We start from the raw sequence: 27,798 nt of genomic DNA on the forward strand, positions 1-27,798 counted from the left end.
AGGTTTTAAGTTTCATAAATAATTACAAATACACCTTTTACATATTGCATACCTAATTTAAAAAAATAACTAATGATATTTTATGGCAAGTACCATGTCAATGTTTTTATTGATATTGACTAAGTCTACCTCAAAGGAGTAACGTGTGAATAATCATTATAACTATGTAACTATCCAAAGTATAACTAATATTATTTTTTTTTTTTAAATAAACATTTAAATGATTAATAATGCTACATACATGTGTATATATACACACACATGGCTACACCAAGTACTAGAACTTCTTGGATATTGCTTTTATATTTAAACCTTTAGTTTATATGATGTACCAGTTTTTCTTCTTATAATTTCTTATAGAAATTAACTGACATTCCACCTCATTATGGTTACATTTTTACGATCAACAGAGCATATTAGCCACGACAATATACTCATTTTTACTATTTTTTATGTATATTTTTACTTAATTAATGTATTCTTAACTAAAACATGTTTTGGTAGTTTTATCATTATTTGTACCCACATCCATTTATCAATATAGGTACAATGCCTACATACAACAGTCTATTGATTGAAACTAATAACAATTTAATTATGCAAATAAAGCAAAATCCTGATTCCAGGATGTATCATTTGCATAGTAAACTATTATAATATTAATTAAAACAATGAGAACTTTAATACCTGTAGATATACATACGATTAAATCATTTATTTCACAAATTGGATAGTTTCGTAAATAAATATTAAACCAAATATGTTTTCAATTGTGAGTAACTTTAAATTTTAACTAAGCTTATTGAAAAAAAATGTTATACTTGATTATATAAAACTAATTACGAAAAAGATGAATGGTACAAATTCTAATCATAGTTTGAATAAAGTTGAATGTGTAGGTATTGTATAAAATGAACGTAGGAATCTACTATTTGAGTGATAATATGTTTTTCATGATATCTGTAATCAAAAATAAAAATACATTATTAATAATTTATTCATCCTTCATGCTAAAATTTGTTTACACATACAATATCATAGGAATGGGGAATCTATTATGATATACTTTTTTTTTTAACTTCTATAATGTATACAAACTCTATTTTTTCTTCTATTCTTTATCAGCGGTTAAATTTCCATCTTTGTACAAAACAATATACTTCTTCTTCAAACAGTAGGTTCTTAAAAATAACATTTGGGCCTTGAAAAAACATTTGGATTCTTTATAACACTTACAATCGTTTATTAATAATTTTTATTTGAAAAAATAATTTTTAATAATTTTTATGTGAAAAAATAATTTTTAATAATTTTTACACTAACATAAAAAACGAAAATTAAAAATAAACATTGTTTGATACACCAAGCAAATATTGAATAATATATATCTGTTTTCAAAACTATTGCCGGATAACGCGTTTTAGAGACGGTTAAAATTAGAATGCGTTGTTTTCTTCGATCAAAAATAAGCAGGCTTAGAGGTCCCTCAATGTAATATATTTATTTTAATAGTTAATCGTCATCCATATATTTAATAAGGATACCCATTTTATCAAGAAAGAAAAGTCAATCAATCAATACATACATACATTTTAAAATTTAAAAAAAACCAGCTGTTCAAATTTTATCAAAAATTGAAAGAACTAAAAAATATACTAATAAACAGCCAAATATTAGTTTTAGAGTTCCTGCCCGTCGGGCTAGAAATGTTGCCCCTTGCCGTGTTCCATATTTGTCCTCCAATTTCATTCAAAACTCATTTCTTATTCGCCTTATGCGTAGCGCCAATGAAGACCCCTCGTTTTTATTTAACACTATTATTTTGGCCACTTTTATATTTTTTGTTCCTTTTTCGTCTTTTTTTTTTAACTATTGTTATATAAATAAAATACGTTTTTGGAGAATAGATTAGGTAGATAAAATTGAAATTTAGTATGTACACATCTATAGTATTTTTTAAATAATTTGTACTTCATTTTTACTATTTGTTCTCAAGCTTATATTTGGAGGTATTACTATAAATAAATAAAACTACCGTTCCAGTGGGCAGTGATTTTTTTATAAGTACCTAATAACAATTTGTGGAGTCAATAAGCATTATAAAAATAAACGATATTTTTTAAACACTTCTATTTATTTTAAATCAATAGTTGGAAATATTCTCGTAAAAAAATATACGTCAAGTTGTGTCACTTGTGCGGTTTTAGAAAGAAGAAGAAAATTCAAAAGGAATGTAATATTGTACACCTATAGGCTATAATCACTGTACTATTTTGTTTGGAACTATTCAAACATCGAATTCCAATGCAATAGTTGATGCCTTTGAATAATAACTTTAATTTTTTTTTATTTTTGAACTGTACCTGTGTGTTTGGGGTTTAGCCGGATTCCATCTGTTCTCCGAGTTCCGATATGGTATTTTCCGACAGGGATTGCAATCTCGGTGACGTCCAGGCCGACAGCTCGTTAGCGCCCAGCAAAGAACTCCCCATGGGCACATTATTGACCGTGCTGCTGAGCTGTAAAAGTAATATACAGTTAGCAACACTGTCGTTTGTATATAGGTATTGAAATTATCACAGTAGAGCGTATCCACAGCTCTAGAGCAAACTGCCATCTATAATAGGTACAATTTATGTGTACATTGTTTGTTATTTATATAAGAACCGACGGGGTTTGGACGAAACTGTTTCGCCAAAAGTTTTAGTCAGTTCGAAAGTTTTATCGCTTGGGTCCGAAATTTAGCCAACGGATTCAGGTCAACTCTGAGTGCGCAAAACAGTGTCAGGCGATTTCTATTTCTATTATGTGTATTCAAGTGTTTGCCTAGCAGACTCCGCAAAAACTCCGCGATCATTCTCGCCCAGTTATTATTTTCTTCAAATAAAATCAACAACAACAACCGAGAAACGGTCAAAGAAAAGCTTAAATTCAAAGTTCGCTTTGATGTTTCGGTCTTTTGACTACAAAAACAAATAATAAGCGTATGAAAATTGGTATTTATTATAATATTACAGACGTCGATCGATATTATCACCAGCACCTACACAGTATACATAAAACACTGTTTTTGTAAACACGTATACATCAGGACTTACAAGTAATATGACCTAAAACTTATGTAAGGCGATTTACCCGTGGTGTACAAAGGACAAAAATGAAGTCATTACAGTAAGAGGTTAGGTATGGTTGGGAATGGGGTAAAATAATTAAAGGCGATAACCATAAACGTTAAAAAAAAAAAAACTGTCAAAAATAAATAAAAACCATTTATTTTTATGATTCTTACCCACTAGTGTACTTTGTACATAAGTTATAACTAAAAAGTCTGTAAATACATTCGCCTCGAAGCGTTTTTTTAAATTTAAGTTAATTTTATATATTTATTATGTCTTAAGAGTTTCAAATACTTCATACCTTTAATATATTATGTAGTTTAACCATATATTTTGTAGAAATGAAGAAGTCGCAGTCATATTAATTTACATGATCACGTAACGATTACGATTTGTATAATTGTCACATTTTATATTAATTTGACACTATATAAATACGTTTATTTTTAGTTATTATTTAAACAAAAATGTAATTTAAATTATGTTGTCATTGTGGGTTGGTTAAATTTCTATAAAATTCCAGCACGCAAAATAGCTGAATTAAATGAAATAAAAAATCTTTCTAACGTCAACATTTGAGTGATTTCAACCGTGTAAAATATTTTTATATGTGTATATCTTCGTTAACGCGGTAAATGACCAATGAATAAAAAGCTATACGCCACTAAAGGTGTTTAAGAGTTTACTCGGCGATCAATTGAATACCGTCAATTGGATGATCTTGCGAAAACCACAGAAAAACAATCATACATTATATAACAATGCTAAAAACCAATTTGCATAAGTATAGGAATCAACATCATAGAACTTCTGTCAAGGCCTCTTGTTTTCGCTAGAGACGACGTACCTAGTTTCAAACGCAAAATATAATAGTGGAAAAGTCTAATATGCATCATGTCTTAAGAGAAATTACACCCAGCTTCTAAGAAAATTATTATTGATGAGCATAGCATCCAGGCGGAACCTCTGCTTTGACCTAAATTATAGTACCTATAATTACTAATATAGTGCATACGTGTATTAAAAAATATATAAATAGTAGTTATTTATCTCTATAAATACCATTTCCATAGTTCATACTGAAACACCGTACACCGACAGGTAAAATATAATACTTGCGGTTAAGTGTAAGAAAAAAATGGCGTGTAACGTAATATCGAAATGTTTACGCTGTCTAATTAGGTATTTCCAAGTTAGGTACTTTTTGAAGATCTCAATTTGTAAAACACTTAATGATTTCCATAAATAACTAAGCCGCTTTAAAACGAAAACAAATTAAAGGCTAAAACGTTATTGCGGTGCCTCGCAGTAATTTCGGGGGGTACAAGTCCCTTTAGAGTGTTTAATACTAAAATTTAATTAAGACAAATAATTTAATGTTATAGGTCGACAAAAACGTTTTTAGCGAACAAGTAGGTACGTTGTATTATAACAAAACGCTCATAATTGTAGTCGTATTAAAATTTTACAATAGGTTTAGGTAGTTCTTTTCATCAAAGTATAGTACTGGTTAATTCAAAAAACCATACCTAATTATTAAATAAATTTAACTGACAAACATGTTTCAATGACATTACCTTACATAGCATTTTGGTTCTTATTATAGCAATAATATTCATGTGATGAGAACCATAAGAGTACACGTGATTTGTATACAAGGAATTTCATTTGAATTTCACTCTACTAGACGGTTTACCAGTAAATGAAAATTAATTATCATTCACGTACAACAAAAAGTAATATATATATGTATAATAATAATAATAACTGTAACAACTCTAAACATTAAAACAAATTATAAACATCCCTATACAAACGCAACAGAAATTTATTTTACGACGCATAGCTAATAAAATCAAACAAATAAGGTTAAAATATTATCAGAGAAAATGCTAGTGAAACAACATTTTTATGGGTTTACTGGTTAGTTTAAAATATAACTGTTTGAAAAAAATTCTATAAGATATTTTAATGTCAAACATTAAAATAATAGTATAAAAACCAATTAAAGAAAGATAATATGTTTTACCGACAAATACTTTACGGGCGGAACCAGCTTTTTTTTTTTTAATGTCACTGTATCATTTTGGTTCTTTTTGCTTTAATTTATACGAATCGGCATAAAATCCCCCCAGGGAATTGAGTGACCGTTTTTAGCTGATTAATAGAACAGAAACGTGCCCTGTGGAGATTGAGTACAACAACCTCATAATGTTATGTAATCCGAGTAATAGCGCCCATCTATAAAAATATATACAGCCCTTTTATAATGGAAAATAACAATATTCCGTCACGTCACCACCCCAATTTTCTACATCGTAAATATTTAACACTATGCCCCAGATTTCAGCAATGATAACGAATATTGTATTTGCAATTGACCGTAATCGATTGACCGAATAAATAAAAATGAAAACGTCCGCACGTTGGCGAAAACCGTGCGTCGGTCGAAGATAAAGCGATTTAATGGCTAATGTAAAACAGTTTCACCTGTATTTTATGTCTTTGCGGGGCTTATGCCAGGGATCAATCGCAAAAATGTTTGCCGACGCTGCTGAGACGTAATACACCCACGGGAGCCCGCTGTCCGACATTTTCAAATTCAGTCAGGATGAATAAAACATTAGCTTTTACCTAAAATTGTCCTTGGCGCGAAATCTATTGACCGGACCGAATGACGTTCGAACCACATGGTTCGTGATGGTATGACCTGATTTTTAGATCCGCATTAATTTCAAAAGCAGCTCGTTTTACAAAACTAATGCGGTCGATTTTCTAGAATGGATTTAGAAATAAATCAGACTCCTCGTTATCCGACTACAATAAGCTTTTACATACATCCAAAACGGACAGTCATCAATTACAGTTAAAACTAATTCATAAACGAAATTCGAAAAAACCAATCGTACAACGCTTATGGATAAAAAAATATACAACGTATAAATTAAACTCTTACGATATATTTTGTTTATTTCTTTAGACACGCGTATGTTAGAATATTGCGATTACCTATTTATTCTAAAGATAATAAATGCTGGATCTTTATCGAATAATTTTTCGGACGTTAATTATAAAATATAACTAACAACTACTGTTATGACTGTTGATTACAATATTATTGCATATTTCAGTACTATTTTATGAAACTATTCATTTTTCACAAACATCGGGTTCAAAATAGATATTTTTTTGTAAAAAGTTCAGTAACTTAATATATTTGTAAGGGAAAAATAATGCATTCAGTAAGCGAAAATTACCCTTTGCAAATTATACTGTGGTTACGTTGTTACTTATTAATACTATGATTGAATCAGTTGTCTTACCTGAGCATAATTTTTAGAGAAGTTAAATGGTTGCCCGGACGTGCAGTACCAATGGTGCTGCGGGTCCGGCACGGACAACCAATTTGCTTGGCTGTCAAAGTCATTGATCTGACAGGTGGCCATAGTATGAGGTAATGACTGCCAGCTTCCATCGGACTGCATCAACACTTGTTGGTTGCCATCGACGCCCATATTTCCGCCGCTGCCGCCGTGCTGAGACGCCAGTTGAGTCGTCTTGTATAACGGTTGACGGTGACTGCTGTGGTGATAGTGGTGGTGTGGATGGTGATGCTGATGTCGCTTGGACTCCTGTCCAACGGCGGCCGTTGAGGCGTTTGGTTGGCTGAACAGTCCTTGCTTTTGCAACTGTACGTTTCGCTTGTGCTGGTACAACCGCTGCTGAAGCAGTTGCTGTTGCAGACCAGCTTTTTCCAACGCAAACCCGTCAGAGGCGGCCATGGCAGCCGCGTAATTGAACCGCTTAGCCAACGCGGCCGACGGCGATCTCGGTGGCACCTGATCTTTGCTGCTGCTATGCCGGTACTCGACGTGTGGCTGCGATGCTTGTAAGGCCTCTCGCTGTAAGTCATTACCACGACCTGCAGACGACTCGTACAGTTCGACTTGTTTGTCGTTGGGTAAACAACTTTGGTATAATGATTTGAGCGTTTCGTGTTCCATTTGCACCATGTGTAATTCCGTGAAACCTTTGGCCCGTAACGAGTCGTGCAACTTATGATTATTGAGAGCTGCCCGGTCACGATTGCCATACTGCGGCGATCTTGGTGACGGCGGGCACTGATTGATTTGACTCATCAGCCCGTCAGACGCCCGACGGCCTTCGCGGAAACTGATTGGTGACACGTTCTCCTGGTGTATCAGCCGCGACTTGACACCATCCGCCGAACTAGGCGCGTACGTTAAGAACGAGTTACGTCTGTCCCACGATGACGGACAACTGTTGATGGCGTTCACCACAGTGTCGGTGTACTTTCCGCCGACGTCGTTGGCCGCGCAAGACGGTAGACTAGACACCAGGTCGGACTCATAATGGCCCATTACTGATGGCAGGTCGGCCAAGTTCTGACTGTGACTCTTGATCACCGGCGACGGGTATGTCAACCGATGTGACGACGGAGGTAGCGTGGGACTGGACGATATCACGTCCTCCAAATCAGTCTCTATGCCCTCGTCCGTCGATGTTGAGTACTGGGGTGCGATCATGGTGGTATGGTCCAGTCGAGTATGATAGCACATTTTGGGAATTTCGTCGGGGGCGGCTGCACCTACCACCGCTATATTGTCCGGCACGCAAGTTTTATCCGCGATCGGCTTGTTCTTAAACTTGGGCAGTTGAGGAAGCTCTCTAAATGGTGGGTGCTGCTGTGACTTGAGATCTGACAAGTTAACGGAATGCTGCACGGCCCTACCTTGGCTATACGACCGTGGTCGATTGGACGGCAAATGGCTACTGAGGTGAACGGTGGCAGCCTTGGGCTGTTTCCACGGATCAGGCAAATATTGGTGACTGGCCGGACAGTCTATGGACGCTCTTTTTTTAGGACTAGGGTGACCACCACTGAACAGTTGGGGCTCGTACGAAGGGACGGAAAAAAGTTTTTCAGACATCCTGCGCTCTTGCGAGTAATGACTGTTCTCTTGTGACTTTTGCTGTTTGAGTTTTTCCAACAATAAGTAATAGATGGCTGCGTAATGATCGTACGTTCGGTTTCTCAAAGACTGCGACCAAACAAAATGTTTTATATTAACACATTAATTCCAAATAAAATTAAATTAAAATAAGCTGTGGTTATTAAAAAAATGAACCATATGTTTTCGTCAGCAACAAAGTGCAACAAGAAAATTGAAACGGACTAAAGAACAAAATGAACGCAAAATTTTGAAAATAAAATGTATTATCCAATTTCACTATACGTAACGGCACAAAATTTATAATTTAAAAGCTCAATATATATTTTATTACTACACCTAATGATTTTTGAGTATGAAGTAATAAAAATATGGTAGTATATACTTATTTATAGTTACATAATAATTTTGTGTTAAAAAGATCATTGACTTCGGTTTTTAACGCTAAATATATATTGTTTGGTGGATGCATTTAATTTTTGTTTTGTGAATGCTTTAAATTAAAGTTTATACTTTGCGTCCGTATTGGCCAACATTAAGCCGAATAATAACAGTTATATTATACACATTAAAATGTTTTTTATAAACATGGTTTGTGGTTTTAAAATGCCCAAATACTCCCAACAACCAAAATCTGTAACTCAAATAAATACGGCCTGTGCAAAGCGCGGGTTTTAATAAATTCACACTGAAAAATACCAAAAAAAATGTAATTTAAAGCCCATACTTGTCTAGTTCTTGACGTGTTTATGTCCAAACTGCTCATAAACCTCAGCACCTGGTCATTGGGCTCGGCGGGCATTTCAGCGACTGTACCCGGCAACAATCTAGGCGCTTCCTCTAACATCCACGCGTGTCTCTTGATCTGTTCCACCGTGTACCGCTTGCTCGGGTCCAGTATGAGCATCTTGCGGATTAACGATTCACAACCTGCGACAAAAAGAACGGTCAGTGATTTCCAAACAAGTAGGTATATAAGGGACCAATGGCGAGTATTATACGGCCGTCAAAAGTAAAAAAACAACAGCTGTAAAGCGAATAAAATTGATCGGCCACCGGTGACGTCACGGTTTGTGCGTCACGATAGTGGTCAAAGAAGAGGGTAGAAAATATATTTCAATGTCAGAACGAATCTAAAATAAAACCTGGACGAGTTCTCGTGTGTTTGGAAATTTATGACTGACCACTAATTTATTACGTCACCGGAGTCGTTCGATTTTGACAAGCGTAAATCGTATTATTTTATTGTTTAACTTCAACCGCCCAACACACGGTGTCATCATTTTTCCCACGCGCCTGCCCTTCTCTCCCGACTCCGATTATCTGCTCGATTCGACCACTGTTTGGATTATCCGTCGTTCCCTTTGAACAGCGTTCAACAGATGAGGTGGTGAGTGAATTTGCGTTAAGTCGATACTGTAGTGAAACCACAAACAAACTTTATACATGTATACAGGCAGATGAACTCCTCGCTCTCTCTCTCTGTTCGCTCTACGCTATTCGGAAAACACTTGAGCCGTACGGTGAACGATCCGCCGGGATAACGTTGAATAAACACACTAACGTTGGTGAATGTGTATTTGGGTTTTTTTTTTGCTAAGAAATATTGCCTTTCGCGTGTAATCGGTTTTGCCCGAGCCTCGTAAGATGTTTACATTTGTTATTTGACTGCAGCCTTAAGGAAAACTACGATGTTGAATTTTTTTTTTACTTTCCTGAAAACGTACTTACTTGCGACGATATCTGAACAGAAAGCGAAAGAATAGACTAAGAATAAAAAAATGTATTTATTTTCCTCGAATAGCTATGGGTACTTGTATTTATTTAAGGAAAAAAAATAGTGACTAGTGACTACTGTTCGATAAATTGTCTTTAAATTATTATTATTGCTTTCCTTTTCTCTCTGCTACATAACGGTCACTGCTCATCACTTGTCATGGTCATAGCTTGTCTTTAACTTTCTCTTAAAGAGCGGAAACGGTTTTAATTACCTAACGTTATTTTTATTTCAATCAAAGAAATAATTGCTTTGAAATTTAAATCACCGTTTAGATTTTCTTCCTAGAGGAATTATAGCTTTTTTTATTAATCGTGATGTACAGAGTTTTTATGTAAGATAAGAGGGCCTATTTCTCTAAAAAGTTATAATTACACTTTTTAAACAAATTTTCTTTTTGAACAGATTTGAAGAAAGCTTTTAAATTTAGTAAAATATGCAATTTTTTTTACCTATTTACCAACAAGTTTTCAAAAATTAAATAAAACAATTATTTAATTTATTTTCAGATAGTGTCTCATCATATCTAATACCATCAACAAATCGCACAAGTGTATTTTAAAATTAAGTAGCTCGCGCCAAAATTATTTCTCTTCTTACTACTATAATAGCATGTAAATGAAGTAATATTGTTTTTGCTGCAAGGTTTATTTCTTTTGTAAAATACTTACCAGTACTCATGAAATACGGTATGCGAAATCTTCCTGACAACACTCGATCTCTGAGTGAATGTAACGTGCTACCGTCAAATGGCAAAGCTCCGCACACAAGGACGTACAGCACCACGCCCATACTCTGTACACACATGAACAATAGTAAGTTAAATACAGTGTAATCTAATCTATCTTGAAACGGTAAGTGAACGTATATGTATGTAAGTAGAACAAGAAAAAAAAACTTAAACAATACAATAGCTATCCGAGAGGTTAAACATGATCGTTTATCTAAAATCGCTTGTTGATTCATTGAAACGTGTTTAAACTATGATTTCAAAACAGTAAAGTTGTAATATTTTTGTGTACAACGTCAAAATTGCATTCTGACGGAAATAACTAAAACTGTGACTAAAAGTATTTAATGTTAATGTGGGAAGATGAATATAATATATATTTAATTACTATTAGTTTTAACTGGCAAACAGATAGTTTATTACCATATTATACTGATGTGATGCGAAAAGCTAAAAGATACCTCTTGCCGACAAAGTTAATTTCATGAACAACGTCAAAACATCGTCAAAGTATCGATTCCTTAATCAATAATTATACTTTGGAGTCTCTGGGATTTGGATATAGGTCAAAACATAAAATTGGATTGAATAATAACCGAGATTAGTAAAGTACAATCTCGGGAAAATAGAACTATTGTCGGTCGACTGTAACGACGCAAATTTCAATATGCAATACCTAACTTAGAACACGTCTAAGCCACAAACTCAATTATGGAAAATACCGAAAAGAGGTTCCTATTTGTTTTGCGCATTACATGTAATATAATTGTCGACCCGATTGAGTTTTGTGTACTCGTATTTTCTATTTTCAACTTGTAATTAAAAAACCAAACTGCGTGACAGCAGTCGGCATCGTTTGTCTATATAGACCATAGGCACGACCTCGCAGTAATAGAATCAATTGTGTCAGACAACATAGAAAAAAACTTAATATCGTAGTCACAAAAAACGGTTTACGTCAGACTTGGCTGACAGTAAACAGGTATTGTGGTTTATACAAAAACAATTGTGAAAACATCGGTTTATTTTTTCATTATATTGTCTATAGCGTTTACCCAAACGTCGATTTCGGGACCGTAATACTTTTTGCCTTCGAAGACTTCGGGGGCGGCATAGGGAGGACTACCACACCAAGTGGCCAACTGTTCTCCGGGCGTGAAGTAGTTGCTGAACCCGAAGTCAGCGATTTTTATGTTCATGTTAGCGTCCAAGAGCAAATTTTCAGCCTGTAAACAAAAACGATATTTATTAACAGTTAATTATTATTGCAGTTCACGTTTGGGTCACATACTTTTAGATCCCTGTGAACGACGTGCCTGTTGTGACAATACTCAACAGCTGATAATATTTGCCAGAACTTTTTCCTGGCTGCCGCTTCGGTCATGCGGCCATACTTCGCTATGTAATCTAAAATTAGAAACCACTCTTGTATCCATGATATGAATTTAAAATGAAATAAAGGAATACAATTCCTTAGTAGAAACTGAAGAATAGAAATTATATAAAACCACATTTTAAATCACACAAATATCGTTTTCGCCAAATAATTTAAATTATAAATTACTGTGGTTAATTTTTTTAGGAAGGAATTTTTCGGTAATGTAAATATCAATGCTAATCAATGGAAACAATATACCTATAATTATTAACATGTTTTTCTAGAAGGATAGGTATTGCAGCGAACTAATTACTATAGTATTCTTCCAGCTGACCAACCATGTCTAATTCTAATAACAAACTTATATGTTTTCAATAGCTATTGTCGAGTATCATTGTTCACTTGACATACAAATGATTACGCAAACTGTACTCAATGAAACAAACAATTATATTTACACTAGTTAGTTCTGAGCACTTTAGAGTTTGGACTTTTTCGACTTTGATTTAATTTTATCTAGAAGTGGAAACTTTCGAAGTTGAATAATACTTCTAATATATAGCTGATGAAAATATATGCTAATAAACACCAAATAGTAGATTACTTTTGAAATATAAGTAATGACATTTTTGTTTGAAAGTTCATGTTTCAAAAATTTCATGCGGCATAAGCTTCTGAACTGAACGGGTTCATCATTCGTAAGAGGACACCATACAATTATAATTTTAAGTGTAAAACTAGGCATTTCGTAAACCGTACAATTTTTTTTTTTGCTGTAAAGTTTAGAAATGTTTGAAACAAAGAAAACAATATTATACGCCGTAGGTCGTCTTTTTTGTTGGTATCAAATAGCTTCATTTTTATTAATTGTTTTCTTTTTCTGTATTTAAATAGTTAAATAAAAACGTTTAATTACAGTACCAAAAAAAACCGACGATATAAGTCATAATAAAATTATAATTATTTTGTTTAAATCTCATTAAAAATTTTAAATAGTGCAACCACTACAAAATAGTATGATTTATAGCTGAGCCTATCTTATATAAAATAAATGAAACGACTATACCTTTTCGTGCATTTAGTATTATTATTTACACTTCATAACAACCAAGTAATTTTCGAACTAGTAGTTTGTGGCGTACTCTACAATACTTCATTAGGAAAAACCATCAAAAATAATATCACAGGTGACAGGATCGGTCAAATATTGGTTATTACTTATTACCCACAAATTATAATAAACGGCTGGTCAGCCTTCAAGCATTATCCGCTAAGGCGAAATTGTTAATACCCTTTCCGCGAATATATTATGAATAGATTTTAACTAAATAAACCCACATAAACTAATAAATGGGTTTGATTCGTTGGCATTACTTTGTGGTAGGATAAAGATTAATCTCAACATATTAAACTAGCATATAGCGCAAAAATATCATTAACTGGAAAACCAAATTTAATTATCAATTGCCATTTTTAGACTTTGCGTTATCGATGGTTTACAAAACGACATATTATGTATCTTCTGGTACAGAATATTATTAAAACAAAAAGCAAACAGTCAACAGATAGTTGTTACTTTTATACTCGAATCTTAATATTTCCCTATTTAAAACCTAGAAACACAACTCACTTTAGCACCGTTTAAAGAGATAATGTATGTAAAAAAGGAAGTCTGTGTACATAAAAAACGACATACGAGGCAAGGAAAATAAAATTCTAGAACATTCCAACACTTAACATCAGTGTAGGATTGATTGCATGTAGCACATCCGAACGTAGTATAGTTTTTGTAACAGCTTTATACTAAACGATTGCCTAATCTAGGTATAAGTTTGGCGGTCTCTGAACGAGCTGGGGTTTCGCGATATTACAAAACTATGCGTAATGAATCGATAAATAAAAAAAAAGTTACACGTTTCATGAGTGGGTGAAACATGAAAAAAACTTTATACAAATACTGTATCCGGCCGCCTGGTTAAAGCGCTGCGCCCTGTAAGGAATTTGTGTAGTAGTATTGTTCGATTCAATCCACTAGAGGCTAGGTTTGTACCCTGCAACGTCCATGACCTCTGGAGAGTGTATGGATACACGTGGTGCCACAATACGCCGGCAAGATCGGCTAAAAGGTATATTATTATACATTTTATTAACGATTTTTGGCGAACGCGTGTCACCGACGTATTTCCTAAGCTTTCGCCGTCGTCGCTGTGGTATCGAACAAAAGTGGGCAGGCAAGCATCACGTGGTCCTAAATAAAGGGTGGTACTCCAGACACGGTATTATTATAATAGTGTGTAAACATAAACACCTCACCCGGTAAGTACGAATGATTAAGACTGCAATACAGAAATATCTATTACATATACAACTGGTAATTGTCGTAAGTTTAAATACGATTTACATATGAAAATCTGCTAGGCTGTACGATTTCAAGAGAAAAAAATAGCATCTTCCCACTATAGCTTTTAAACCCACATTGGCAATTTGAATCTATAACGACATCCTCTAGACAGACTAAGATGCCCCTCCCCCCCGACTGCATAATTTGATAAGTATTGTGACGTGCGTTATGTCCAGGAAGATATAGGTATAGTAGAGTGCTTGAATTGAAAAAATAAAAGTACTTAAAAAAAAATAGAGTATCCGGTATTTTTTTACCCCTAAAAAAACCACTGCTTATAAAAATTAGTAGGGGTACGCTCGATTTCTGAAAAAATAGTTGGGGTACTCAGACCCCCACGCCTCCCCCCATTTCGAGTACTGGGTATGTACCATACCCATCGAGAGTCGAGACTATCCGTTGCCACCGCGTGCGTTTCAAAGCCAGCGACCGCGTGCGATCAATAAACTCCTGGGACGCTCTCTCTCTTTCTCTCTCTCTCTTACTCTCTCTTTTGTTGTAACTACAGAGCGACTGGATAACTAAGAACCAACTTAATACATAGATAATGAGACTATTCTCTCCCCCTCTCATCAACCGACATAAATAAATATTACTAACTTGAATTTCAATTTTTTTTATATACATTCGACACAAAATGTTTGGATTTTAAAAAAGATTAATTATTCCTTTTTTAATCCGACTACACTAACCAGGTACATTAACCGCATTAATACAAGATCAATAACCAATTTACGGCAATCAACCCTATAGATAATTAAATAAAAACGTTTTAAAGCGTGCGGGCGGATAGAAACGTGACCAAGATAATAGTTAAACTATTTTTTATTGAGTTTTAAATAAATATTAAAGTATAGAGAGTACTTATTTTAAAATCGTATCCATTTATCAATAATAGTTTTTACAAGTCTAGTAAATTACACATTTAACCCTTCACTGCATGAATTTTTCTTTAAACATATTCTATAAATGTACTTAATACTACTAAAAAAAAATAAAAATAAATTTTTTTTTGAGTTTTGGTTTCATGGACAACGTTAATTAAAGAATTGTTCCAAATATGGAACATTGTTTATACAAAGATGTATAGCATGAACAGATATAAACAATAAATACAATTGTTCCATACATGGAACATTGTGCAGCGAAGGGTTAAAACATATAGAAATCCTTACTGACATAATATATTTTACCAAGCACCCTGTAAACGATTCGGCCATTGCACCAACGAGCCAAAAGCCTAACCCCTTGCATTCTTATACACCCACCGCCTTCGACTGTGTAGTGTGCGTTTTATACTTTCATCTTGGCAATATCTTTAAAATAAACACACGCATCGCGTTTTCTTTTACCTTTCATAATAATGACAAACAAACAACAGTCCGACATAAAATAAATAGGTAGAGAGAAAAAGTCAGAGAGAGAGAGAGAGACGTGAGCCGACTGCTACGAATGATAATATTATTTACCCAACATGAAATATTATAATTTAGGCTGAGCGCTACGTTATGACCGGTAATGGGTGGGAACTAGGGTGGGGAAGAGGTATATTACTTGTGGAAATAAGGTAAATGTTAAAAATTAAGATGTTTACTTTGATGCCGATTTCCGAGTAGAACTGCTACGCAACAGAAATCGAAGTCAGCTCATTCATCCATTCAGGTGTATTTATTAGCCACGCAATTAGTTTATTTCTCGCGCACCCTTTTCTAATAATGATTGTATTCGCTTTAGTGAAGCGGTACCTATTGACCATTTTAATAAACTCAAAATCAAACAATCGGCATATGCAAATAACGATTTTTAAGTTCATTTTTGTAATCCATTAATATAATATGGGGTCAAAAGTTCAAATAGGTATTCATCTCTGCACGCAAGCTACAAAGTATAAGCAAGAGGAAATAGTATGATTTTCCCATGAACGCAACTAATAACATATTATTTTCTAATTGATCCGTTTTATGAAAAATCGTATATCCATTTGGATTACTTGGTTAATTATGTACAACAGTTTATGATTAACGATATATTTACTTCGTTTGTTTGCTTCGTCATATTTTATTTAAACTTCATATTATTGTGTGACTATAATAATATGTAACTAATAACTATACTCTTTTTCAAAAGAGAATTTCGATTTTTTTTTTTAGAAGTAATGATTACTTCGCAATGTACATTAATCTCACGTTTATTTAACTAATCTTTAAATTCATAACATATAAGATTGATTATCTTTCACTTATAATCAAATCAATCTATAGTACAGATTTACCAACTGTTGCAATAATAATAATATAATAGCAAAGTATTGTAAAATATTGTAAAATGTTTAGTGTTATATAATACGGAATATTTAATTTGAACACACGAAGTATCTATATGCAAGTATTAAATAAAATGTGAAACATTAGCTACAGGTCACAGATCGTATTACAATAGAAAAAAATTAAAATAATGCTTTCGACCACCAGTTTATGTGTGAAGAACATGTCATGGCCTTATAGTTCGTTAGCGTCTCTTTCTGTTTAGCTAAGCTTTCATTCACAGTGAAATGACTGTTAAATCTCAATGACAGGCTAACATAAGATTTTTGTATATGACGTAAATAGAAATCGTTTAAGCAGTAAATGCTAATTATAATTTATGACTATAATCTACGTTCAAGTTGTGGGTATTTAAAAAAATGTAATAACTAATATTACAATGAGCCGGTAAGGTGAGTTATGTCAGCTAAATAATTAGTACATTAATATTAATAAATTAATTCAGAAAATAATAAAAATTTTAATAGAATATAAATAAAAATTAAGAGCCCCAATAAAAAATGTTAGCATATCGTTTACAGTGCATAATATGGTGTATTCTTTATTAAAAAGTATTTATAATTGTTTATTTATAAAAACGTTTATAACGATAAAATAAAAATAATTGTTTTTATTAAACTGTATAAATTATTTTATTATGTAAAACTTACCAAAAATTTCACCTTGGCTGGCATATTCAGAAATAATGTAAATCATATCTTTTGATTCCATAACCTACAAAAATAATATTATAATTTAAAAACAGTACATCAATTATAGTAGGATAAACAATGTTGTTTTTTAATAATAATTATAACAATTTTTAAAACACTACAGCGTATATAAACTAGAAGTTAAAAGTTTTAAATTTAATATTAAAATTATACACTATAACTTAAATATTTTTTTGAAAATAGAGTACTTTGTAAAAAGCAAATAGAGGTTTTCAAACGTATATAATTTTGGTCATTAAAAATCTTCGCCGTTTTATTTTGTTTTTTATCAAAAGATTGTCAATGAATATAAAGAAGTCAATAAGTCACTGATGTAAATATTATGTTCAATATATTTCAACTTGTACGTGTAGCTTTTGTATGCAAATAAATCCAATATTAATTAAAAATGTATTGTACCATAAATCAATTGAAAATAAAATTATAGTTTATCTTCACTTGTCATGCGAAGCTGATTATTAGTATTAGAAATTTGTACATGGAGTTTATAAATAACCACGTCTCTTCTTCAAAAAATATGAGATGGTTGTTTGTGATTTGACTATGACACGTCATAATTTTTTGGAAAAATAACCTAACCTTAGATCAAATTAACTTTTTTTTTACATTCTCTTCGCATTTCTTTATTAAACTATACCTAGCCTTGGCCTTTAGAAATCGAATGTAAATAGGTAATAAATATGAAAATGGCATTATTGTTTTACAACACTTTTAAATATTTTACTATCTCTGATATTAAAACAATTGAACACCTCCAATGTTTATTATCATCATGTTAAAAAAGTGCTGGCTTTTTTAAAATTTTTTGTATCGAAATGCTGATTTTTGTTTCAATTTGGCTTAGGTACTTGGCTATTAATAACTTTGCATTTTGTATATTATGTAGGTTAACAAGATAAAAATATTATTTTACACTTCAATTTTAACTGTTATCAATATAACAGTTAAAAATGAACTTAATAGAAACACAAATTGTCCAATAAAATATTATAACAAATGATAATTATTACAAACCATCTGTTTAATTGTTAGATAAACAATTAAAATGTGTGTTGTTTTATCTACCGTTTAAAACTAAAGTCGGATCTTTTACACTTGTCACGTTTAAAATACATTAAAAAACGCACACAAATATGAAATAATATGTAATTATGACTAAATTAAAAAAAATTATAATAGGTACACAACAAATAATATATTATCTCTCTTTTTCAAAACTATTAAGTATTACTAAAACAAAATATACAAAAAAAAAAATTTAATTAACCTTAATTTTTCAATACTATTGTTTCCTAAAGCTGAAAATATGTTTTGAATTAATGTACTATATTTTAGGTTTTAACAATAGTATAGGCATGTTAAAAAAAATCAAAAAAATCTAATACATTTGAATCGCTAAATACAGAAAGATAAATTTTCAGGAGAGCCAAAAAAATTAATCAGTCTGAAAAAATTGAATTTCAAATAGTATGTTATTAAATAATTTAGTATAAGACATGATATTCTACAACCACTTGCAGAAATATTATTAAACCTAGGTACTTAAAGGTTTTTAATGTCTTGGACATGTGCTATTTATTCTTAAAATTAATAAGAAATAACATTTCTTATAAATAAGTACCTTTTTAATTACCAAAAATTAAAATAACATTAATGTGATATACAGTAGTTAATTTGAAGATAATGAGTCACAAATATTTTATTTTATTGAAATTTAGGACGAAAAATAAAACATGTGCCCCATAAAATAGTGGGCATGTGCCCTTTCTGTATTTAACGATTTATTTATTGTATCTATTATAATTGTATGTGTATAATATATAGTTTAGGTATTTTTTTCAAATCATAATTAAATTTTAAGCTATAATTTAAAAAACCTAAAATTTAAAAATGTACCTATAGAAATCAAATTATTTGATCATCAAGAAAATGACACTTTTAGGCATAGCTTTTATTGTTCTATGTTTTTCTATACAAATGTTGTATATTTAATACTATCACAGTCTTTACAGTATTTATTTACACAAAACCTGTTTTTACACTACAAATTGCAAGTGGGTAGTGTCCCCATAATAATATTATAAATATATTTTGAGAGTTAGTAACATTTAGTTTACAGACAATCAACAATCACAAATAAAGTTTTATTTCTATTGTGCCAGCTCGTTTTTTTAAACACGTTTGTTAAGAGTAAAAAGTATTAATGTCTTAATTTATGACGTCCGTACTTTATAAATCTGATTAATTATCTGGATTTTGACCTTAATGCAATAACTTAATAATACTAATTAAATATTCAAGGTCCAGTTACTAATTAATCATAATACTTAACACAGTTGAATGAATATAATTTTTAGTATAAATACAGCTTAAATCATAATTTATATTTATTATTAATCAACTTAATCCTTAAGATACCCACTAATGATTATATTATTCTTCTTCGTCGTCATAGTGATGCAATAAAGGGTGAATTAATAGCAATGTAACTTACTATTTGGTAAACACATTCTGTAAATATCTATGATTTATAATTTATACTTTCCATAAAAAAAAATAAGTCAAAAATATATACCAAACAAAAATTAGGCATATTTTCAAGGAAGTACTGTTCAACTTAGTTTTTAGTAAAAAACATTTCATAGCGATAGCTTTTAGTAAAAACCTTGAAGCAGCAATATCGAATTCAGTGGCGAATGAAGGGTAGATATCCTGAGGACTAAATTCCCCCTAAAGTTCATATTTTCCATGTAGCGAGTACAGTAAAGTCAGGCCAGCTTGAAGCAATTGCAGACGTGACATCTGCACAGATGCACCCAATGAAAAGATAACACGATATAAAGTATTACTAAATAATTAAAAATCTAACTTTAAGAAGCCAGGTCTGGATTGATCCGGTGAACAGGTTAAGCTAAATTAAAACAAAGTGGCATATATAAGGTAGATTCCAAGATAAATCCCTCCTAGCTCAAATGTCCAAAATTATTACAGAATAATTTCTCACAGTCATAATTTCTAAAATAAAAAAAGTGGAACACTCACCTGATAAAGTTTGATTATATGCGGATGATCCAGCTGTTTCATAATATCTACTTCCCGGTGAACTTTTTCCAAATTCACGGCATCTAATTTTCTCTTGTCAATCATTTTTATAGCCACCTGCACAACAATATATTTTAATTGATTACAATTTCAATGTACAAATACTTATGAAATACTAAAATAATTGTTATAAATAAATAATAATTGAGGCACCTTAAAGTCAATGGATATAATGATTATAGTGTCCCCAATTGAAATTTAGATTATGCAATGCATATTGATAAAAAATTATTAGAAAACTTTATTTTTGAATTATTTATTCGTTAAAATTAGGCATTTCTTATAAAGAAAAAACACTCTGAGATTTCATTCATCAATCGTTATTTGCCCGAGTCATGTAGTCTACTATAGTAATATGATTAAAACTGTAATTGCTTCCTTATTAAAACAAATTTATGAAACTAATAAAAAAATATTTGGTAATAATTTCGTTTCGCCGTACCATATCATATACTTCAATTTTCATAAAAAAAAAATGTTTACAAATTACTACTAACCTATTATAATAACAAGAACTGATATTAGCACTCGCTCACGGAGTAAAGTGATCATTTGATGCACTTGTGATAATATTCATTTTAATATAAATTTTATGAAACGTCAATAACCATCCACCAACAGAATTGTTAACTACGCAGCTTTAAATTGTTAATGTTTATATAAATTTATAATTAGCAGTGTTCTTAGTATAAATTAAAAACTATCTCTAAAACTTTTCCCTGCTCCATACGGGTTTAGTACAGCAATGAACAGTTCGCGAAAAATAGAAACCGTGACGTTAATGATTTAAATTTAAAGACGTTAATATTATCTTTATATATATGCAGCAAGATGCAGGTGTATTACTAAATAAAGCGTTAGCTCTCGTGTTATTTTAATCATTATCCACGCGTTTATTCAAATAGTTGTGACCGCGCCAAATATCTAACGAAAGAAATAAACAAATTATCCCTTAACATTACGAAGTCAGGAGTTCATTGTCATAGATCTTGACCTAAATAAAACAAAAGTAGCCATACTATTATATTTTCATTTTTCAGTGGTGCACACAAACCGCAGGACTTTATTTCAAGAGGGTTTAAAAAGTACAAAGTAATACTAATCTTTAGATAAGTATTACTTGTATTACTGTACAAGTGAGATAAGCTTTTTTCATTAAAAAACATACAATTTTGGTTACCAAAATATCATTCGTGAGGGTGATGCCTCTTTAATTTCGCTATTAACATTATGAACAATTTTAATGAAAATAATCTATCTCGCGTTATTGTAATAAAACGAGTTCTATTTAATAAACGTACCAAACTATCTTTTGTATAAACCCTTCAAATGACCACTAGAAAGATGCTGTGAAAAAAATTTGATCGTTAAAAAATATGGACAACAATACATGAATTCGTTCATTTTTATCAAACCTTCCTATTTTTGTCTACTGCAATACGTTTATTTATAGTTTTACCAAGCTCTTCCTCTCCTTGTGCCTCAGAGTCACGCACGACTGACTAGCGTAAAAGAAATATCTCATTATCGACAACTTTCAACCACAAGCTGACGATGCCGGCCAAAAGTTTTCAGACTTCATGCGGCTCGGTCGGTCTAAAAGAGGGTAACTGAGAGTCCTGTAAGGTTGAGAGCCTTAGACAGACGGTTAAAACGAATTTTCCCTTATTCTATCAATCACAGGCGATGAACTCATAAATTTCACCATTCAGTGACGGTGTGAAAAAGCTATTTTTTGTTAATATTAACGGTAACAAAAGATACTACTTATAAACTAATACTCTGATAACTTCCCCCCTACTTTCCAACCCACGGGGGTTTAGTGTTAAACTAGATGAGTGGTATCCAGGGATGGACAAAATACAGTATTTTTTCGACTAATACTAAATATAAGATATACAGAGTGATCCACTTATCGTGAACCACTCATATCTCATAGGGTCAATAAGACATTTTTTTTATACAATGTGATCTCAATTTTTCATAATTTTTTTTGTTATTACCCCCCTCCCAACTTAGTTTTTTTGATAGCAACTTATGAAACTTAAATGGTAACGTATATATTTTATTAAGTTAGGAGGGGGTAAAAACAAAAAATTTTTTGAAAAATTAAGATCACATTGTATACAAATAAAAATGTATACAGTAATACTTCGCATACTTGACACCATATTATCACTTATCGGCAATCTATTAAGAAAAGTAGCCTTAGTTTTAAAAAAATATTGAAGTCTTAATATTTAATGTAAAGTCATTAATACTAATATAAATCTCCAACAAAGTAATAACAATAACAATTCTTGAAAAACAAGATACAAAATACTAAGAGTATTTTAAATACTCGTATTTCAGATACTGCCCATCACTGGTTGGATCCGCCACTGTGGGTTCGTTATCGGTGTATACAATCAGCTGAAAATGTGAAATGAAGTCTAATTGACGAAGTACATAATTATTATTGAAATAGTATGTCAATTGTACGTTTACAAATACTTTAACTGAACATTATATGTTTCAATAAAAAAAAAAAACATTCCACCCAGAAAGAAAGAGCGGGCACTCTTCCTTACCTCCCTACGTTAATCTACAGATCTTGTATCTTGCGTGGTTCGAACATTTTCCCTATATGTACTCAATATACCCTATAGTGACTATATATACTACAAATGACCGACCAGGGGTCCCAAAGGTGGTACCCTCCTCGGACTACAGCTATGCGCGCCCACTCTCGCAGCTATGACGTTTCCTGCTCGGCGGTTTATATTTAGAACTTTGTTTTCGCCATACAAACGAAGACGTACACGCACGTCGTGATATCGTTTACGTCATACGGAAACTGTCGGCAGAAAAATTTCATTTGAGCGAATCGCGTTTGTCGATCATCGCCCCAAATTCCCACGTGGAATTTTGAGCTGGCGCCACACCGAGCATCGGCGGATATTAATGTCAAAAACGGTGCAAGAGTAAAGGAAATAACAACCAAAAACGATGAAAATCAGAAATTTTAGAACGTTATGAAATGTATTTAATGTTAATCAATACAACCGTACACAGGCGTAGGTAAACTTTTAAACTCTTTGAAACCAAAAAAAACTTCAAAAACATCATAAGATACCAAAAAAAAAAACAATAATATCTTTTTGAGCATATAACAGTTCCTAAAACGTAGGTATTTACATTTAACGTATCAATTTAAAAGGGTTCATCTCAAAACGATTCGATTGGATTATTTTTATTAATACACGTACTTACAGGTGACTTGTATTCGTTCGTACTTACAGCGGTCTAGAATATATTTATTTTACGGTTTTAAATGATTTTCATGCTGTCGCATCTTCCTCTATTTCGAACAGAAGTGTATGATTTTAATGCCGTTGCGTGGAATTGAATTATTTATAGTAATAAGTAATTTCTGAAACTAAAAATAATACCTAGTGCGAAATTATCCATCAAATCGTTGACGATGTGACGTAAAAAAGACGATTTTTTTACTCATCTAATATTCCATACTGAGGGTAAATGTGTGCTGTGGCTAACGACCTGAGGTTTTTATTTGCTGGCCGCAAGTTCATATCATAACAGTTGGTTTTTTTAGAAAACATTCGTTTACCTACTAAAACGGATGAATAAACAGTTGAATAACTCTGCAGTATCTGTAAACTACCCAAGGGTTCTGGATAGAACGCTAACCGTACCATATCATATATTATTTGCAACCGTCGACGGAAAGCTTTTAGCTGCTTTGGATTACACACATATACAAATATGACCACATTAATAAACAACCCAGAGCTCATCTCGACAGTCCGAAACAAACAGATTGCCGGCAGGTAATCTCGACAACAGTCGTAGAGTAGAGAAATGTGCACGCATTCTTCTGGTTTCGTTTAATTATCTAACAGAACCGTAGTAAGCTCGAAGGGCGAATGTAGTAACAACACACATATATTGTGTACATTTAGATTCTCGATTGCAAGAAGAACAATGGAAATTGAAAACTTTTTGCAATCGCCCTCATTTCAATGATTTCTTATAAAAACTGTGTCTTCATAATTTATAATAAATGTTGGTAAATTGTAGTATTAGTCACCGAACATCTTAAACAACTATACGTATTTTCGCCAAAGGTAGGCGAACTTTCTTTTGTTAAAATATTCTCCATTGAAAAATGATTGTTGGTGTTCTGTGCTGTAGTTACTAGTTAATACGACACCTCTATGAATGATGACGGTAACATAAAAGCCATACAATCATATTATTGTAAATGTGATTCTCGTGAGTCATGGGTTTATTTTTATACGGTATTCATTGTGTACAATATTATTTTAAAACTGAAAGCGTTTACATTCAAAATTAGTGCAAAAAAACAATGTATTTTATACAATTAAGTGAAAAAACCTATAACAAGTATTATCTCCGAAAAAAAGTACGATCAAACTAATGAGCATTTAGTTCAGAGGATAGCTTAAAGATACACTAACATCATTTTACACTAAATAACCAAACATAACCTAAATATCTCGATTTAGTATAAATCAATCAACATGTCTCAAAATTTAGATATAAGCCATCGATAATATACATAACATAGCTATAACATAACCTATAACAATGTTATGCCATAAACGACATAGGTAATAGCTTGAAATCTATTGCTTCGGTATAGGGTTTTCATCGTATGCCTTTTGAACTGAATAGAAAGGCCGTTCGAGTTGGCACAACAGCTGTTTGCAAGGGATAACCTAAAACATTTCGGTGAAATTCGTCGATGGGTTTAAAGCTGTAAACAGAAAAAACTGTTAGGCCATTGTCCGATTTGCGGCATGAGACCTCCAAAATTGATTTTCCTCGCGTCCTGCCCGCACACGATTGGAGTACATTTGACCACATCTCAGACCTATGTCAAACGTGTCAGGTCATTTAGAATGATTGCGCGTAGACCGAAACTATGATGTATTAAAAAGTGTGGATTTTTGTCGTGTGTTCGACAATACGGTCATTGACTTTAAACGGACATCCGTTGCAGTTGTAGCGGCCTTTACATGCGACGATAAACGGCCAGAAAGAAATTAAAGCACTTCGGTAATTGCTATAAGCCGGTACAGATAACTGGAAAGGATTATAAAATCACCCTAGTATTAAATAACACCACACCGTACTCCAATCACAGTCCAACCTACCATCCGCATACTAAGTTTAGGTATATTCAAGCTATTACCATGGCGTTAAGCTACGCGTTGCTGCGATCGGCAATACCAGCGACGCCCTATAACAATACTAATTAATTAAACACACAAATCAAAAGGCACGAATAATCGGATTTCATATCCGATACCTATAGGTACAATAGCACGCCGGCTTTCGGTTGTGCGGCTTCTAGCAGTCCTTAAACGAACGTCGTGTGCCCCAGCTACACGCGGTTGATTTATTATTATAATTGCCTTTTCGATCGGATAATCATTTTTATTCATAATTTGCTATTCTTTCCAATCAAACGTGATGTGTCATTATTTATGTAGGTATTGTGTTGATTCATTTTATAAACTGCACGCAATTGACGATACAACTAAAAAAACGAGTAAACACACAATTATGCAAAATTGTTTAGTTTTTTTTTTTTTTTAATACGATATTAACGTTGTTAACAACTGCACAATGTCGTGCATCGTTCTGGTTTTGAGTAAATTAATCAATAACACTTATTTTGTTGCCTTGAAAATTAAATTTACTCTCGACTAACGTGGTGGTGCTCTTTTCAAAAAAAATATCGATTTGTTATGATTGGCTCCAGTTATGATTTATTTTCATGATAAATTGTTTATTAAGTTGTTTGTTTATATTATTCATATTGCCGTGACTTGAAGTTGAGCTGTCATTAATACTATACTACCAATACTTGCATTGACTTCACATGACTTCACAAAATTAAATGTTTATATTATATTATTTTTTATCGGTTTTTACGTACTAAAATACATTAATATTATAATAACCAATAGATGACTGTTCGCTAACATTAAATACAGTGGCCTGGGTTATGGCGATACAGCTAGATATCTAACTAGTGTATGTGACGCATAATTAGATGTGTTCCGAAACTATCAATAAGTCTTATTCTATAAGACTACCCAAATAATTAACACACATTGCCATTGAAAATATAGGTATATGCTTTTTATAATAATGTCATCAAAACGTATCAGTCAATTGATCAATGCCCACCGCTGCGCATACTCACTAGAATTAAACATTTTAATTCCGCTAAACCACAATCGACGGAGAAGGAATACAAAAAACGTGTAAGCAAATTTTACTCAAATGACTTCAAAAAAAGAACACTAACCTCGCTTCTGACCAGCCGGTGAGTGGCCAGCCGCACCTCGGCGAAATTTCCTTTGCCGATGCGCCGGTCGATGGTGTAAAAGCCTATTGTATCCGGTTTAGTTTCCATGTCGTCGCCCCGCTGCAGTTGTCCCGAGTCTCTTATTGAGCAGCCTTCCTAAAACTGTACGGAAGAACAGGCCGCCTTACCACGCCAGGCATCGAAACGCGGCGGCGATCCGCTGGTACGGGCCGCATAATAATAATAACAATGACGGTGATAAGAAAATTCCTAACTTAAATTAAATAGCTATATATAGGTATGTACATATATATATATATGTAGTGCACGTCGCGTTATAAATATACGACGGCCAGCGACAACGGTGACCGTTCTCGCGGATCACCAACAGTGCTCTGCCAGGCGGGCGCGTTCCGCCGTTTCCGCGTACCGGCCTTCCCAACAGCGGTAGCGGCGATACGTCCGATGACGTCATGACGCGGGTGAACGAGACGCCAAAGCGCAACTGTAGGTACCGTATGACGGCGGCGACGCAGCGCAGGTATGCCCGCTGACTAGCCCGTGAAAATCGAATTATGGTGTTATAATAATAAAACAACGTTTAATAACACTATAAAATGGAGCTAATATGATTGAACCTATATAAAATAAATTTTAAAGGAAATATATATGTATATATACGTAAATATTATATTAGTGATTTGTAATACCCGTTAATAATTTTGTGTAATATTATTTGTTTTATAATATATTTATTTTGTAACTTATTTATTGGAAAATAACGCCCAAATTGGCATAGAGTATACATGAAGCATAATATAATATATTATGTTTTTACTATGTAAACCCTAACTGATAAATGTGTTAATTCAGCTAACAGAGTAGCAGGTAAGCTAGGAACTTCGAAGACCTTATGCAGTACACGTTCTCTTTGTTTAATT

The 27,798-nt window shown here is 32.6% G+C and overlaps 1 protein-coding gene across 1 annotated transcript; it reads right to left on the reverse strand.

Annotated features, from left to right (window-relative positions):
- Positions 1-696: 696 nt before the first annotated feature.
- Positions 697-27,240, reverse strand: LOC126846576 (serine/threonine-protein kinase SIK2-like). Its single transcript, XM_050586168.1, has 10 exons — positions 26,858-27,240; positions 20,455-20,571; positions 17,350-17,413; positions 11,888-12,003; positions 11,652-11,822; positions 10,538-10,661; positions 8,817-9,019; positions 6,440-8,179; positions 2,364-2,519; positions 697-960 (listed from the first exon to the last, which is right to left on the reverse strand). Exons 1-9 carry the CDS (start codon positions 26,963-26,965, stop codon positions 2,379-2,381), a joined length of 2,784 nt encoding a protein of 927 aa, XP_050442125.1. The 5' UTR covers positions 26,966-27,240; the 3' UTR covers positions 697-960; positions 2,364-2,378.
- Positions 27,241-27,798: the final 558 nt, after the last annotated feature.

Source organism: Adelges cooleyi, unplaced genomic scaffold, assembly GCF_023614345.1.
Source record: "Adelges cooleyi isolate 19-005CV unplaced genomic scaffold, UGA_ACOO_1.1 ACOO_flye_CR_arks_rails_tigmint_CR_PRNA_9, whole genome shotgun sequence".
Lineage (NCBI taxonomy): Eukaryota > Metazoa > Arthropoda > Insecta > Hemiptera > Adelgidae > Adelges > Adelges cooleyi.

Coding starts and splice junctions, on each gene's coding strand:
- LOC126846576 (XM_050586168.1), bottom strand. CDS start 26,965: ATGGAAACTAAACCGGATACAATAGGCTTTTACACCATCGACCGGCGC. Junction 17,414..20,454: donor ATATAATCAAACTTTATCAG/GTGAGTGTTCCA, acceptor TTATTTTTGTAG/GTTATGGAATCAAAAGATAT. Junction 9,020..10,537: donor ACCGTATTTCATGAGTACTG/GTAAGTATTTTA, acceptor TTTTTGTCGCAG/GTTGTGAATCGTTAATCCGC.